The 17,138-nt window shown below is 38.5% G+C and overlaps 1 protein-coding gene across 7 annotated transcripts in view; it reads left to right on the forward strand.

Annotated features, from left to right (window-relative positions):
• Window positions 1–16,893, forward strand: part of ZFX (zinc finger protein X-linked) — a 69,259-nt gene extending 52,366 nt beyond the window's left edge. For all 7 annotated transcript variants that reach the window (XM_030933878.1, XM_030933874.1, XM_030933875.1 and 4 more), the window contains 5 exons: window positions 8,224–8,373; window positions 8,603–8,746; window positions 9,109–9,261; window positions 9,789–9,929; window positions 11,055–16,893. In XM_030933878.1, coding sequence (XP_030789738.1) covers window positions 8,224–8,373; window positions 8,603–8,746; window positions 9,109–9,261; window positions 9,789–9,929; window positions 11,055–12,238 — 1,772 coding nt within the window. In that variant the 3' untranslated portion in view covers window positions 12,239–16,893. The remainder of the gene's footprint in view (window positions 1–8,223; window positions 8,374–8,602; window positions 8,747–9,108; window positions 9,262–9,788; window positions 9,930–11,054) is intronic.
• The last annotated feature ends 245 nt before the right edge of the window (window positions 16,894–17,138 follow it).

The raw sequence follows: 17,138 nt of genomic DNA on the forward strand, positions 1-17,138 counted from the left end.
TCTAACTACTGGGCTTAAGCAATTCTCCTGCCTTGGCCTCCCAAAGAGCTGGGATTATTGGTGTGCACCACTGCACCCAACCTTGAAGTGACTTTAAAGGATATGAAATGAGGCAAATTTGAGAAATGGAGGTGGTGGAGAAATGGGATCAAGAGTTTTTGCTTGGCCGGGCATGATGGCTCACGCCTGTAATCCCAGCATTTTGGGAGGCCGAGGTGGGTGGATCATCTGAAGTAAGGAGTTCAACACCTGCCTGACCAACATGGTGAAACCCCGTTTCTATTAAAAATACAAAATTAGCCAGATGTGGTGGCGCACGCCTATAATCCCAGCTACTTGGGAGGCTGAGGCAGGAGAATCGCTTGAACCCAGGAGGTGGCAGTTGCAGTGAGCTGAGACACACCATTGCACTCCAGCCTCAGCAACAAGAGCAAAACTCCATCTCAAAAAGAAAAAAAAGGAGGTTTTGCTCATTTTAAGCAGGAGAGAAAGAATGGCTTGTTTGTATCCTGATGAGAATGATCCAGTAGAGGATGCAGGGAAGGAGAGGGGAGTGGTGCTCAAGCAGTGAAGAAGGGGCTTCAAAAAGAGGGGATGGGCATTAGGTAGGAACACAAATGGTTTGTGGGAACAGGCTGAAGAGAGCGTATGTGGGCTTAGTTGCTGGTAGGTGGATTAGATGCGGTAATGAATGTTCTCTTCTGGTCGATTTCTAGGTGAAGTAAGAAGTAAGGTCAGCCACTGAGAGAGAGGATGGGGAGGTGGTATTAGAGATTTGAGGGGTGAGGAGAATAGGGAAAAGAGGAGAGGACAGAAAGTAGCAGAAAGGGCTCACTTCAGGTTCAGGGTTATGAATTTAAAGTGAAACCATCCGCTGGGTGTGTTTGTGTTTTTGTGTGTTTCCAGCCATATTTAGCTACATAGGTGCTGGTGCAGAGGCAAAGAGGCAAATTGTAAAGTGTGTGATTGTGCCAAGCCTGTGTGATGAAACAAAAGAAGGGGTAGGGTAAGGGAATTGAGATCGTGGGCGAGGGAATGGGATTGACTTTGGAGTTAAAATTGTTTTGAGTTTAAATTCTCATGTTGTAACTTTTGTTTAAAAAGAGCATGTTACAACATCTCATTTTCACAAAAAATTCTCTGTTCTTTCTTCCATCCTTTTATTTGTAGTATGCGTGGAGAAATGTCTAATGATTTGTAAATTCTGTTGATGGTTCCCAGTGGCAGGATTTTGAGCACATTTTCATTTCTTTCAGAAGATGAAGATAAAGGTCTGAGTTCTAAAGACAGGCACCTCACTTTCTCTTCCACCTCTCACTTAGTAGCTTACTGACTTTGGGCAAATCACATGCCATTTCAGAGCCTGTATGTCTTTATCTGGAAAAGATGAGAATCAAATGTAATTTAAAAAAATGTAGAAATGCTAAGGAAATTGCAAAATGCCATGCAAATGGTAGTTATTATTAGAAGTAGTCTTAATTTCCAGAAATTATGCTCTTCTATTTTGGAGAGGCCTTATTCTAAAGCTCTAGTTCTTCATTACTACATTAGGAGAAGGCACTTATGCAGGAATCATAGGTAGGATGACTCAGTTTTATCGAAGCCTTCTTTGTCTGTTTTTAGAAATTCATTTTTAATAATGGTAGCTTTAAAATCATAGTGAAATTTTGAGTACTTAACAGGACCATCAAAGTGTCTTTTTAAAAGATAAATCATTCCTGTAACATTTCATATTCAGAATAATTTTATAGATTTAGTGGGATAAATGTTCAAGGTGAAAATCTGAAGGTGAATTATACTTATGTAATAGAATAGCTTTGCTACCAGGTAAGCTCATATATTTGGAATGTGTTTTCCCACACATTTGTGAAAGCAAACAAAGGTCTTTTACTCCAAGTTACAGGTAAAACCATGACATTTTGCAAGCTCTAAAATGATTGGATTTTCTAGTCATCAAAGGTTTAACCTGAAGGGTACAGACAAACTGACATGCAAAAACAACAAGCCTGGCACTGTTATTTGTAAACATAGGGACATGGATTTTCCAGTACTTGCTGGAATCAGTTTTGACAAGCCTTGTCAAAAGAGGCCAGCTTTATCAACAACATCAAACTGTTTTGAGTTGAATTATCCGAAGATGTTACAAATTTCCTCCTAGTTTGGTGAAAACTTTATCCCTCCATTGCTACCTCGGTTTGAAATTCCAAACCACCTTTAAGAAAATAACCTTGGCCCAGTTAGCCAGGTATGTCATAAAAATAGCTTTGAAAAAGGGTAAGTACATATCAGTCCAGAAGTAAGAACATTAATGCTGACTCTTTCTCCCTACAAACCATTTTTATAAAGCATAATCAAGATACTTTAATTTAGATAGTTATGTCCAGTGTTTAGAGAACCTGTAGTTGTTTTTTAACTGCAAAGACTTTAACCAGTTGGACTATTTGAACCTTCATATCATTAAGCTTGTCCTGGATCACTCATTTTCTCTAGTTTCTCAAGCTCTTAACCCAGTCTGTTGTTTTCTCACTGATTACCCAAGTTCTTGCCTCCTGTTTCATACCTATGATTGAAGCCACCAGCCATAAACTACAACTTTCTGCATTATCACCTTCCCTGCTTCCCTAAACACAGCATAGCTACATTATCATTCAAGTCTCAGAAGGATAGCGTGTTTCTCCTTCTATTTAAGGAAAATTCCTTCATCTTTGCCCCTAGTTTCATTTATCCCATTTCCTCTGAGATTTGGATCCCCAAATTTCATCATATCCTCTGGCTTCAGTCTCTCACTTTCTATTCTGTTTTCTCCCACAGACCGAGCATGCTTGAGTATTTTTATCTACTAATACTAAATGGAAAAGTCCTTGACTCTGCAACCCATTCTAGTTATTGTCCTTCTGTTTGCCTTTTTCAAACTAGACTCGAAGAAATTCACATGTTCCATTGACTCCTCAGCCCACTCTAGTCTGACCCCTTAGAGCCTTCACTCCACTGATTTTAACCAAGAACATTAGCGACCTCTCGCTACTACAGTGGACATTCCTTCTCCACGTTCCTTCTTGTGTGGTGCTGCATTATTGCCATGGGCCTTACTTACTAGGCTTCCTGCATCTTTTAACTCCCTAGCTTCCTTCATACCCTTCTACCACCCTCTCCAGCTTTCACTTCTCTGGTTTCTTTATGAACTATTCTTGCCCCTCCCTTTCAACTATGGCATTCCCCGGGACTCTGTCCTCACACTGCAGATTCTCACTGCATGATGACAAAGCTTAGTTAACACAGTTGAGGGCTCCCCAAACTGTGTCAGCCTTCCACTTTCAGACTTGAATATTAAGCAGCTGGCTGCACATCTCATTCATTCAGTGAATTGTTGATTCATCAATATTCTGATCATCTACCATCACCAGACTGGGTCTTAAAAGACTGAGTAATGAAAATACAGGTTCTGCTGTGTCAATGGGAAAGACGGGGAGAAAAACCAGACAGTGGCCACACAGTGAATCATGTATTCCAAGAGAAGCAAGCAAAGGGTGCCGTGAGCACAAAGCAATAGCGACAATCACTGGTTCTGAGGGCTTTTCAGGACGTTATCCTTGGGACCTTAAGTTAATCAAACATGCAGGAAGAGAGATTCTTTTCCTCATTTCTCACATTTCTTACCCCAGTCACTCAGTCACCTAAATTTTAAAAACCCAGTTATCCTTGGCTTGTCATGTTGGGTTTTCAGTCAGACACCAAGTTCTACTCATTTCAGTCCCAAGATAGGCCTCAAGTCCAGCCCACTCCGCCAGTTGTACTACCTCCATCCTGATTCAAGGCCTCACCATCTGTCACCTGCATTACTGCAGTAGACGCAAGTCAGCTCCGTGCTTTGATCTCGTTGGATCTACCTTTCCAAGACCAGCAGAAATGGGCACCTGACTTAGTCACTGCTCTGTGTGAAAGTCTCTCAGTCCTGCAGCAGATGTTCTCCAGCCTCTCATCAGAGTCTGAGAGGCAGGGCGCCCCTAAATCTGTCTCTATATAGCAGGTCCGAGTGCTGCAGATTCTGATTCTGTAGAGCTGCTGGACTGGATGCTTTGTTTTTAAATTCCCTAAGAGATTTTGACACCTGACCAGACTGAGAAACCCTTGGCCTGCAAGGATAAAGTCTGAGCCCCTCTGCCTGTGCACAAGGCCCTTTGTGACCTGGCTTCTGCTTCGCAGTCGGCTGCATTTCCTGCCACGTCCTTTGCCACACTTTACCGTCACATTTCAGCAATATTGAACCATGCATTCTCGTACCATCACACCATTTTGTGTCTCCCTTCATTTGTCCCTTTACGTAAGTGCCCTTCTCTTTCTCTTAACCCGAGTGAGGTATCTTTCCTTTGTTCCCATGGCAGAGATCAGTGCACAATGATGTTTGCCAGTCATTTCTGACGCTCATCCTCTCATTTTTCTGTATCAATTTATTAAAGATTGCATTAGAGGGTTCAACATTGTCATCTTACAATGTACATAAACAAGCTTTTGCTTTTTTCTCATAAATGACCTTCATTTCAATTTATGTAAGAAAAAGTATAATTTATCAACAAGTGCATTTTTAAGTGACTTGTTTGGTTTTGAAACTGAAGATATATTAGAATGTAGTTTGGTGATTAATGATGTCAAAAATAGACCAAAACAACAACTGCTTTCAGTGACCCAGAGTTTGGGATTCTTGAACTTTGCATTTGAAACCAGCTGATTAAATTTTATAATTTTTATGTTTGTAAATGACAAAGGTTTGGGGCTGCCATTTTCAAGCTTTTCTTTGCACGTAAATTGGGATGTGGATATTATTGATTCTCAATAAGTCAGAAGTTAAGTCGATAAATTGTCACTGTATTTTTGTTTTTTAATGTTGGCTTTTAAGATATTAGATTCATCTTGATGTTCTGTGTAAGAATTTTGATTAGGTAAACACAGTTTTTGGAGCTGATGGAGATTGCGACAGAACTTTGCAGAAGTATCATTTCAAAGATATCAGACTCTGAGTTCTGTCTTGGTATAACGGGTGTAAATTAGACAAGGGATGGCTGTGAATGTTAAAAGTTATAGTGGTCAGAATCACTACCACCTAGACTTGGTTGCAATACTAATTACGCCTGCCTGAGTCATGAGCATATTCATTTGTTTTCCATGAAAAGAAAGCATGTTTAGATAGTTACACTATTTTTTGATTTTTCAAAAACCACAGTTGCTTCTACCAATTTAAACCCCATGCTCCAAATTCCAGAAGTTGACGAGCCCTGACTGGGACCAGCGTAGCTTGAGATGTGAATTGTGTGACTCCAGATAAGTTACTCAACCTCTCTAAACTTCAGTTTGCTCTACTGTAAAATGTAGAGAATATTGTACCATCTGCCTCACAGGGTTGTTGTATTAAGTAGTACTTACCATAATCACTTAGTAAATGGTAGCTGCATTATTATTACTACATTTAAAAATACCCACCTGTTTACTTGTCCACTTTGCCACAAGACTGTAAATTTCTGGAACCCTTGACTTTTTCATATTTGCATCTCCAATACCTGCCTAGAGTCTAATGTAGTTGTGATTCACTGTTTGCTGAACTGAATAAAACAATGTCCATCCAAAAGGAAAACAGATATATCTAGCAGAGGAACACCAGAAAGGGAACTAAAAGGACAAAGGGGAAATGAAAAGGCTAGTTGCAGGTATTACAAACAAGCTCAATGAGCCTTCTTTTCTGGGCCTCGGTTCTGCTCCCCTCTAGTTGGTCTTCCACTATGCCAGATAGGCCAGCTGGGCCTAGAGCAGAGAGAACATTCCTTCAGAGTTTCACTAATGGACTCAACATTGAAAAACCCTACTTTTGTGATAAATTGTATTGGGTGGTAACTTTTCATTAGTCTTTGCTACACTTTTTGTTGAGCTAGAGATAGCAGTCAGTGCCCATAAGTGACGTGTAATGTAAGGCTACATTATATGGGGATTATGCTTTTGGTTGGTATTTATTCAAATCCAGAGTCTGTTATTTGAAGACACCATTTTTTGCAGCTTTATTTTCCAGGTCCTGTGAATAACAGGACACTTACTTTCTTGGCTACTTGGTAAAGTTTTAAAAAATGTGATGTTTGACTGGGCGTGGTGGCTCACGCCTATAATCCCAGCACTTTGGGAGGCCGAGGTGGGTGGATCACTTGAGGTCAGGAATTTGAGACCAGCCTGACCAACATGGTGAAACCCCATCTCTACTAAAAATACAAAAATTAGCTGGGTGTGGTGGCCGGCGTCTGTAATCCCAGCTTCTTGGGAGGCTGAGGCAGGAGAATCGCTTGAACCCAGGAGGCAGAATGAACCAAGATTGTGCCACTGCACTCCAGCCTGGATGACAGAGACTCTGTTTCAAAATAAATAAATAAATAAATAAAAATAAAATATAAATAAATGTGATGTTTGTTATATATCCCCTGAGTCTCTACTATTGGAAATCATATGTATCTTTTTTTTTCTCTTTTTATCCCCCGTGTCTCTCTTTCATTTGTTCATTTTTTTAACACATACAGGCTATTATACCTTCATTAATGAGAGCAATGGGTGTATGAGAATATGTTTAAATTCACGTATTGCTGCATTTGCCACCAAGGACCTAGACTCACTATTGTCATAAACTAAAGTTGTGTGTGTACGTTATGCGTATTTACATTTAAGCACATTGAAGCTGAATTTCCGTTGATCATCTCATTGCGGTGTACCTTTCTGGCAATCATGTTTTGATTATTTTCAAATGTGTTGTTCTATTGGCGGTAGATCATATCGAATGATACTCAAGAATAGTGACCATGAAGTACTGCTTATAAAATATTTATATGAAGACTATTTCTTGATTTTACTTCTAGGACATTCTTCTAAGTTTTTTTTTGTTGTTGTTGTTTTGAGACAGGGTCTCACTCTGTAACCCAGGCTGGAGTGCAGTGGCATTATCTTGGCTCACTGTAACCTTGACCTCCCAGGCTTATGTGATCCTCCCACCTCAGCCTCCTGAGTAGCTGGGACTACAGGCGCGTGCCACCATGCCCAGCTAATTTTGTGTGTGTGTGTGTATGTATATATACACACATATGTATATATATGCACACACACACATATATATATATTCTTGAGTATCATTTGATATGATCTATCTCCAATAGAATAATACATTTGAAAATAACCAAAACATGATTTCCAGAAAGGTACACCGCAATGAGATGGTCAACAGAAATTCAACTTCAATCTGCTTAAATGTAAATACACATAACGTATACACACAACTTTAGTTTATGACAATAGTGAGTTTAGGTCCTTGGTGGCAAATGCAGCAATACGTGAATTTAAACATATTCTCATACACCCATTGCTGTCTTTAAAGAAGGTATAATAGCCTGTATGTGTTAAAGAAAAAAAAAAAAATATATATATATATATATATTTTTTTTTTGGTAGAGATGGGGGTCTTGCCATAGTGCCCAGCCTGGTCTCAAACTCCTGGCCTCAAGTGATCCACCCACCTTGGCCTCCCAAAATGCTGGGATTACAGGCATGAGCCACTGCACCTGGCCGGTTCTTTGAAGGTTTTAGTATTAGAAGAATATCTTTAATATAGGAGTGCTTTTACCTTATGGCTTAACAAAGGCTATAAGTATATTCTTTTGTATTACAGTTTTCTAGGCTACCAGGAGTTTTCTGTATGTATGGTATTTTTTGCTTTAATATCTTCTGTTTTTAGAAGTCTTTAGAAATATATTTACTGAATCTTTTACTTGTCTAGGTAAAATCCAATTTTATGTGAATCAAGTTAGAGATTATATTTGTAAAAGAACTTTTGCCGGGGGCAGTGGCTCACGCCTGTAACCCAGCATTTTGGGAGGCCGAGGCGGGCGGATTAGGAAATCAAGATCATCCTGGCTAACACGGTGAAACCCCGTCTCTACTAAAAATACAAAAAATTAGCCAGGCGTGGTGGTGGGCTCATGTAGTCCCAGCTACTGAGTAGGCTGAGGCAGGAGAATAGCTTGAACCCGGGAGGCGGAGGTTGCAGTGAGCTGAGATCCCACCACTGCCACTCCAGCCTGGGTGACAGAGTGAGACTCCGTCTCAAAAAAAAAAAAAAAAAAAATTTTTTTTTTTTTTTTTGCAAATAGTAACATTTTATTTAAATATCTATTATTATTTGTGATTTATTTCCTTCCTTTTTAGTGGATGATGCTGGCAAAATAGAACACGACGGTTCTTCCGGAATGACCATGGACACAGAGTCGGAAATTGATCCTTGTAAAGTGGATGGCACTTGCCCTGAAGTCATCAAGGTGTACATTTTTAAAGCTGACCCTGGAGAAGATGACTTAGGTAAGAAGTGTTTAGACATTGTACATCCTCATCCAAATGTTTCAGCCTGATTACTTTTGAGTTATTTAGATTGAGAACATTTGGAATCTCTTCTGAAGTAACTTTTGTATAAGAATTCCAATGTCGTAATAGCAAAGTTTGTAAAAAGTATTAAGAAAAGTATGTAAAAAGAAATAGATGGAAATGAAGTTTTCAAATACATTATTGAAACTGTCTTCTTCTCGGATAGGTGGAACTGTAGACATTGTGGAGAGTGAGCCTGAGAATGATCATGGAGTTGAACTGCTTGATCAGAGCAGCAGTATTCGTGTTCCCAGGGAAAAGATGGTTTATATGACTGTCAATGACTCTCAGCCAGAAGATGAAGATTTAAGTAAGTAGGTGGCCTTTTTGTGGGAGAAAATTTTATGTTTCTGGAGCTTTTGAGTGACCAGCGTTTGAAATAAGTAGCATTATTTTAGGGATGATTATGCTACTACATTCCAAGGGAAACATCAGTGACTCTTTTATGTATGCTTATAATGTTGCTTTAAAACCAAGTTATGGTGAAAGCCAAGAAGCGAATGATTCATTCAACAAGTATTTATTGAGTGCTTACTACGTGAAAGCTATGTTCTAGGTATGTAATATTTGGCCCTTCTTTCCATTTTGTCTATTAACTGAATTCAAATAAAAACATGTTTCCTGTAATCTCTGTAAACCTGGTCACAGAAGTTTTTGTAACTTTCTACTTAGATGTTGCTGAAATTGCTGACGAAGTTTACATGGAAGTGATTGTAGGAGAGGAGGACGCTGCTGCAGCAGCGGCAGCCGCCGCTGTGCATGAGCAGCAAATGGACGACAATGAAATCAAAACTTTCATGCCGATCGCATGGGCAGCAGCTTATGGTAAGTTGCCCAGCACCTCTTAGCATTGAAGAAGTTGGTTCTTGAACATGAATCCATGATTGAAAAATGGTTTCTGTAGTCTTAGGTTTCAGAAGTCTGAAATACCAGTGTCCTGTAAGGATTATTTGAATTGAATTAGAGTATAAAGTCTACATTTTGTCTTTATTTTTAACAGGAATTTCCTTCATGTGTATATTATGTAGAAGGAAGTACTGCAAGAAGTATACAGGCTTTCAAGCTGAAAGTTTTCATCTTGATTATATTTGGCCCATGACTTTTTCATTTTGGGAGACAAAGGAAGTCCATGGGGCAAAAATGCTGACATGCGTTTTTTAGCTTTGGAAGCTAGGCGTTTCCTATGGTCTCACGATAATAAATGTGCTCATAAAACCCATGACCTAGAATGGGGAATTTCTGTCATTCATGAGTATCATGGCTTACTTTTCGTTGTTGTAGTTAATAAAGAATTCCTAATTCTTTAAAATTTATAATACTGTATAATTTTGTTTTTTAATACACATTGTTAGGTAATAATTCTGATGGAATTGAAAACCGGAATGGCACTGCAAGTGCCCTCTTGCACATAGATGAGTCTGCTGGCCTCGGCAGACTGGCTAAACAAAAACCAAAGAAAAGGAGAAGACCTGATTCCAGGCAGTACCAAACAGGTGAGGGCGCACGAGTTCCATGGCGCAGCGTGCTCTCAGAGGAAGCTCTAGTATGTATCCACAGGGGTGTCACAATGGCATTTTAGCTGCTAGACCATATGTAGCTTTGTCTATTGAACTTGAAAATATAATTTTCAGAATTCAGTGATATTCATGAATGATTTACCTTAGATAAAAAGAAACAGTACATGACTGAGAAACATGGATGAGAAAAATTCAAAACTTGGATGATTTTTATGTGTACATGGAATGAAATCCCTCAAATATGTTATAAGCATTAACTTTGTAAATAAATACAGAGGATCTATGTCAGCATAAAGCAGGCATAATTTACAGAGCAGCAGGATAAGTACTTTAGTTCATATGACATTCCTATTCTTGTATGATGATTTGCGTATTAAAAATTTTATGGGTTTAAATTTTGCTGTAAGTTAATGTAAGTTATGTTTTTTGGAATAAACAGTGGAAATTTTTGTCATCAAAGTTTATTTTTATGAATAATATTCCACCAGTTTATTTTTTTTGAGGCAGAATCTTGCTCTCTCGCCCAGGCTGGAGTGCAGTGGCGTGATCTCAACTCACACTGCAACCTCTGCCTCCTGGGTACAAGTGATTCTCCTGCCTCAGCCTTCCAAGTGGCTGGAATTACAGATGTGTGCCACCATGCCCCACTCATTTTCATATTTTTAATAGAGACGGGTTTTCAGCATGTTATGTTGGTCAGGCTGGTCTCGAACTCCTGAGTTCAGGGGATCTGCCTGCCTCGACCTCCCAAAGTGCTGGGATTACAGGCATGAGCCACCATGCCCAGCCAATTTTCCACCAATTTCTGAATTGCTGTAGGTTTAATCACTAATTGATAAAAGTTACATATTCATTAATTTTATTAAACTAGAGGGAGTGAAGGTGGTACAGTCCTCATGAGTGAAGTTTCCAGACCATTTTCTCTATGACTAGGTTGCTGTATCTCTTGTGTTGAAAAACAGTAAAAGGAATGTTAAGTAGCAAATAGTCCAATTTAGGAGTCCTTGGCCAACAGTGGTCAGAACCCACACTTTACATTCGCAAAGAAACTGGAACAGAACTTGGTTAGAGCACTCATACTCCTTTCTTTTCCTTTCTTAGCAATAATTATTGGCCCTGATGGACATCCTTTGACTGTCTATCCTTGCATGATTTGTGGGAAGAAGTTTAAGTCGAGAGGTTTTTTGAAAAGGCACATGAAAAACCATCCCGAACACCTTGCCAAGAAGAAATACCGCTGTACTGACTGTGATTACACTACCAACAAGAAGATAAGTTTACACAACCACCTGGAGAGCCACAAGCTGACCAGCAAGGCAGAGAAGGCCATAGAATGCGATGAGTGTGGGAAGCATTTCTCTCATGCAGGGGCTTTGTTTACTCACAAAATGGTGCATAAGGAAAAAGGAGCCAACAAAATGCACAAGTGTAAATTCTGTGAATACGAGACAGCTGAACAAGGGTTACTGAATCGCCACCTCTTGGCGGTCCACAGCAAGAACTTTCCTCATATTTGTGTGGAGTGTGGTAAGGGTTTTCGTCACCCCTCAGAGCTCAAAAAGCACATGAGAATCCATACTGGGGAGAAGCCGTACCAATGCCAGTACTGCGAATATAGGTCTGCAGACTCTTCTAACTTGAAAACACATGTCAAAACTAAGCATAGTAAAGAGATGCCATTCAAGTGTGACATTTGTCTTCTGACTTTCTCGGATACCAAAGAGGTGCAGCAACATGCTCTTATCCACCAAGAAAGCAAAACACACCAGTGTTTGCATTGCGACCACAAGAGTTCGAACTCAAGTGATTTGAAACGACACATAATTTCAGTTCACACGAAAGACTACCCCCATAAGTGTGACATGTGTGATAAAGGCTTTCATAGGCCTTCAGAACTCAAGAAACACGTGGCTGCCCACAAGGGCAAAAAAATGCACCAGTGTAGACATTGTGACTTTAAGATTGCAGATCCGTTTGTTCTAAGTCGCCATATTCTCTCAGTTCACACAAAGGATCTTCCATTTAGGTGCAAGAGATGTAGAAAGGGATTTAGGCAACAGAATGAGCTTAAAAAGCATATGAAGACACACAGTGGCAGGAAAGTGTATCAGTGTGAGTACTGTGAGTATAGCACTACAGATGCCTCAGGCTTTAAACGGCACGTTATTTCCATTCACACGAAAGACTATCCTCACCGGTGTGAGTACTGCAAGAAAGGCTTCCGAAGACCTTCAGAAAAGAACCAGCACATAATGAGACATCATAAAGAAGTTGGCCTGCCCTAACAATACTTCTACAGACGTTTGTAGAGATATTGGCCTTGAAGCAGAAAATTCATTTTAAAGCCAATCAGTCTCGTTCACATACAATACTGTATATTGATTTATGCTGTGTACAAATAGAATTATTGCTTCTAGTTGACTTTTTTTAATATACATTTTGTTCAGTAGTGTGTTCTGAATTCTATTCAGTTTGTTTAATAAATGGGGAAAACTGGCAACATGCTAGTTACTTTTAATAAAGTAATCCCTGATTCTATACCGAATTTTTATATCTTAGAATTTTATATTTATTTAAATATTTACCTTGCTTACCTTGATGGTACTCTTCTAAGACCATTAACTTAAGGTAACTTTATATTGGTAACTCTGAAAGTAATCATGTTGACTCATTTTCCTTCCCCATACATTTCTCACAATAAAATTGTCAGAGACATCTACTAATATAAATGGGAGATTTTACAGTCAGGTCTAATTATCATAACATGGAAGTCATTTACTTAATATTTTCAGACCACTTGACAGTGAAAGTTTCCGTTTGAGCTTTTGCGTGCCTGGCTTTGCTTAAGAGCAGTGGCTGGGTTCGTGTTTACTTTTCAAATATATTACTTTTGGTTTTCTTTGGATTATTTACATCTTTTGTCAGCATAGCAAACTTTTAGAAAACCTTATTGAAAAATTATGCTTGATCATGTTGCATTTTGATTATTCTGTCTGTGCGGCTTCGTCTTGGAATGGTTTGTGCTACAAATGACATTTACTGAGGACTGCATTTTGGAATCTCCTAGAGGTAACTCATGGCTTATAGGATCTTTTGCAACTTTATGTATGTAAATGTACCCCGAATTATATATATACACATATATATCATGTACCTGTGTGTATTGCTTATTTTATATATTTATACACACAACCCCAAGTTACAGTAGTTGTTTAAAATCTATAATGAAAAGTATTAAATTTACAGTAACATGAAAGATCCAGGGATGCATGAGAGCATTTTGTAAGTCATGCTCTTCAGAGAGATTACTCAGGTGAAGAATTAGAAGGCAAATAAGGACACTAGTATTTTTAAAGAGTAAAGATATTTTCTTTTAAATATCTTTGGTAATTGAAAAATAGAGGTTAAGATGTTTCTAGGTAGAATGGTTTCATACAGTTTCAGCTCCATGTCTTTATATTTTTCTGAAAAGCAAATGAGTATCCAGACATGACTCCCACAGTTCTCTTTGAGAAGCCCGAGAGGGAACTCTGTCTTACCTAGTGAGGGGATGGAAAAGAAGCGATGGCTCTGTGGACCAGAGAACAGGTGCTAATTATGACTTCACACTCTGCAAGTTCAGGCCGATCTGTTATTTCTCAGACAGTTACAGTTAGCAAACTTAAAAAACTTAACACTCAAGTGGGCTTTGATTAAAAGGTAAAGATGTGTTTTAAGTAGATAAGGAAAGTCTGAGGCCTTACTTGGAACATCACTAAGTCTTCCAAAGGTTTTTTTGGTTTTTTTTTTTTAAGACGGAGTCTCGCTCTGTTGCCCAGGCTGGACTGCAGTGGCACGATCTTGGCTCACTGCAACCTCTGCTTCCTGGGGTCAAGCAATTATCTGCCTCAGCCTCTCGAGTAGCTGGGGTTACAGGCGCCCGCCACCACGCCTGGTTAATTTTTTGTATTTTGTATTTTTAGTAAAGATGGGGTTTCACCATCTTGGCCAGGCTGGTCTTGGACCCTGACCTCGTGATCCACCTGCCTCAGCCTTCCAAAGTGCTGGGATTAGAGGCGTGAGCCACCACACTTAGACACCACATAGGTCTGAATCAGTGTCATACAGTCATAAAACAAACTCGGTTAATTAGAACTTGGTTGTGTTAAGACGAATCTTGGAGAACAGAAAACAGTTTTTGGGGTCCCTTCAGTTGGCTATTGGTCCATATGCATCTAGCACATTGTAGGATATTTAGAAATCGTCTTCCTACCCGATAGCTGCCTTGCCACCTCATTATGGTGCTCCGTCCCCTGTGTGCTTAGGTTTTTACCTTTCATCTTTCTCTTTGCCATTGATGTTTGTATTCAAGAGTTATATTTTTAGGGTTAGAAATAAAAATATTTGGTGTTTGGCAAACCTGAAGTGCTAGACTGATTTAGTCTAGTTTTAAATCAAGTGCTTTAGGCAGGTGTGAACTCTAGCCCAAATGCCAGTCAAAGTCAAGGCATGGGTTTTCCTAGCCTATCTTATAGGAAATTCCTGTACCTTCTTGGCCCCTATAATGTGTGTGTGTTTTTTTTTTAAAGTAACTTACAATTTTGTGATCCGTGATTCATTGCCCTGCGATTCTTGAAAGCTCTGTCTGTTTTTTTGTGAGAACCTTTAAAATCTCCCTTTTTATTTTCCCAAAAATAATGTAAAAACACTTAAATGAAAGTGGAAATGTATTAATTTTAAATCCTATAAAATTAATACAGAAAATATAAATGATTGGGTCATTTTTTTTAAATAAACTGAAAGATAAAGAACACAACACTTCACACATTTTATATTTCTCTTACATACTCTGGAACCATACACAGTTCTTTTCTTTTTAAAGCACAATATTAAAACCTTTAAAAGGTATTTAAGGGTTTGGTCAAGTGAATATGATAAAACATTTGTCTGTATAAAGAGAAAATGAAAGTGTAGTCACTGTTATGTACTGACATTAGTTACAACCTAGTTTTAATTCTTAAAACAATTTTGATTAGCAAAGCTAAAAAAAATGGATGTTTCAGTTAAATGTTTTAAAGAGGTACAGATTTTTACAAGGACATAATATAAGTTATTGTTCTGTAGAAATATCCTATTAAATATTGTATGTCCCTCCCTCTGTACACTTTGTAAAGAAAGTAAAATACATAAAAAGAAAATCATATAGGGATGTGTGACATTATTGTAATTGTGTACTTGAGAATAACGTGCAAAAATAAAAATCAGAATATTTTCCTGTTATTGAATGTTTAGTCTATTTGATACCAGTACTAAGTTAATGCTTTTTCTTAAGGAAAAAAAAAAATGTACAGTTTTTGTAAACCTAATAAACATCAAAAGCAGTGGATTATTTTCATCCCCCCATTTCTTAATTCCTTTTTCACAGCAGTGGAATGCAAAGTGCTTGATTGCTTTGAATTTTGTGACTTGGATGCAAATACTGGTAACATTTCAGTTCTGTGAATTTGCAAGTAATATTTCAGAGAAGTTAAGAGGTGATTGGTGAGTCCTTTGATGAGCATGTCCTTGGAATTCAGTTTTTCTTTTATCTTCATAAAGGATTTGTTTTATTAGCATCTCCAGATCCCCTGAGATAAATTACCCATGCATAAAGTGGTTTTTGAGAGCACTTAAAGTTCATTTCAGTATTAATTTACAGCATATTTAATCAGTGGGTACTGTTACCACCTCCACAGCAGAAATCGTGCCCTCGAGTTACCACTTGGTGCCCAATTTAGAGGACTCTAGTAGACGCTAACATACTAGAGAATGGTCATTGCCACAGTTAAAAATCGGCAGTTAAGTAAATGTCAGGAGTCAAAAGAGAGAGAGTTGTGCCATCTTTGATTTTATAGACAAGATTCTGCAGTTCTTCCAACTGTATGAACAAACAAATGTTTGCCTAATAGTTGAAACAATAAATCAAAATTTTAAGTAAATGACGAAGGGAACGTGGTGAATGTCACTGTCCAGAGCCATAAATCAGACAACACCATAGCATGCTGAAAAACTTTTGTAATGGAACACCTAAAAAATGACACCTAACCTGTCTGTGATCCAACAAGTCAGATAACGTGCTGCTGTATTCTGTGGGAATCCCAGTATTAACAATTTCATTTCCCACAAATTCTAGCATTCATGTAAGGAAAAACATGGCCAATCAGTATCTTAAAGGGACAGTCTTTCAGAGCAGTGGTTTTCAAAGTGTGGCCGGGCAGCATGGCAGCGTCTTAATCTCCTGGGACTTTGTTAAAGATACAAATTCTCAGCCCCACCCTAGTCCTACTGAATTGGGAAACTGGCGTGGGACCCAGCGATCTTTGTTTTAACATGTTCTCCAAGTGATTCTGATGCCTGTTCAAACTTGGGAAACACTTATAGAGCACTTGAGGAACCTAAAAGATGACTGGTTCAACATTTTGTGTGGTAGATAAGAAAATCACAAAAAATCAGAAATGAACAGAGAAAAATACGACCCAGACAGTTGATACTTTCCGTTTGCTGTTTTAAAAGTGTAAGCCTGCCAAGTCAACAAGTATACCTTTAGCGTACATGTAAATAGCCTGCACTTCCTAAATCTTGTGTGGCCTCCCATAGTTACATTCCTCAAAGGTAAATTGAGTTCAGAGGAAGATTCAGCATTTAAAAGAGAAGGGCTGAAAAAGATTGTGTGTGTGTGGGTGTGTGTGTGTGTTTAACTGGCCCAGGGTTACTTAAGTAAATCATAATAAACCATTTTGCCACATTCTGTAACTGTTTAGTTAAGGTCAAATTAAGTTTACCCTATGGATTTTGTTTCATCTTTGGTTTCGTGTATATATTGTTTGCCTTTTTCATAAAAATCTTGGATTTGTTATATATTGTTCCTGTTATTTTTGACATCTTTGCTATTGTAAATAAATTACTATTTTGTTTTAAGTTACCCTAGTGGAGTGTTGGCTATAGACAAGGTATACACTCGAAATGAGGAGATTTAAATCACACAGTTAATGAATTCCCAACTTGCTGGAGGTGATTCGACTCCCTTCAGTAGTTCAACACTAATAATAGCACCAAGGAACATATCACTGGTGCATATAGGCGTAGCATCTGTACCAACTTAGATTTCAAAATCATATTCTGACCTCTGATGGAAATACTCAGTCCATCACGTTTGAGGTCAAAATC

This window comes from Rhinopithecus roxellana, chromosome 7 (assembly GCF_007565055.1).
Source record: "Rhinopithecus roxellana isolate Shanxi Qingling chromosome 7, ASM756505v1, whole genome shotgun sequence".
Taxonomy (NCBI): Eukaryota; Metazoa; Chordata; class Mammalia; order Primates; family Cercopithecidae; genus Rhinopithecus; species Rhinopithecus roxellana.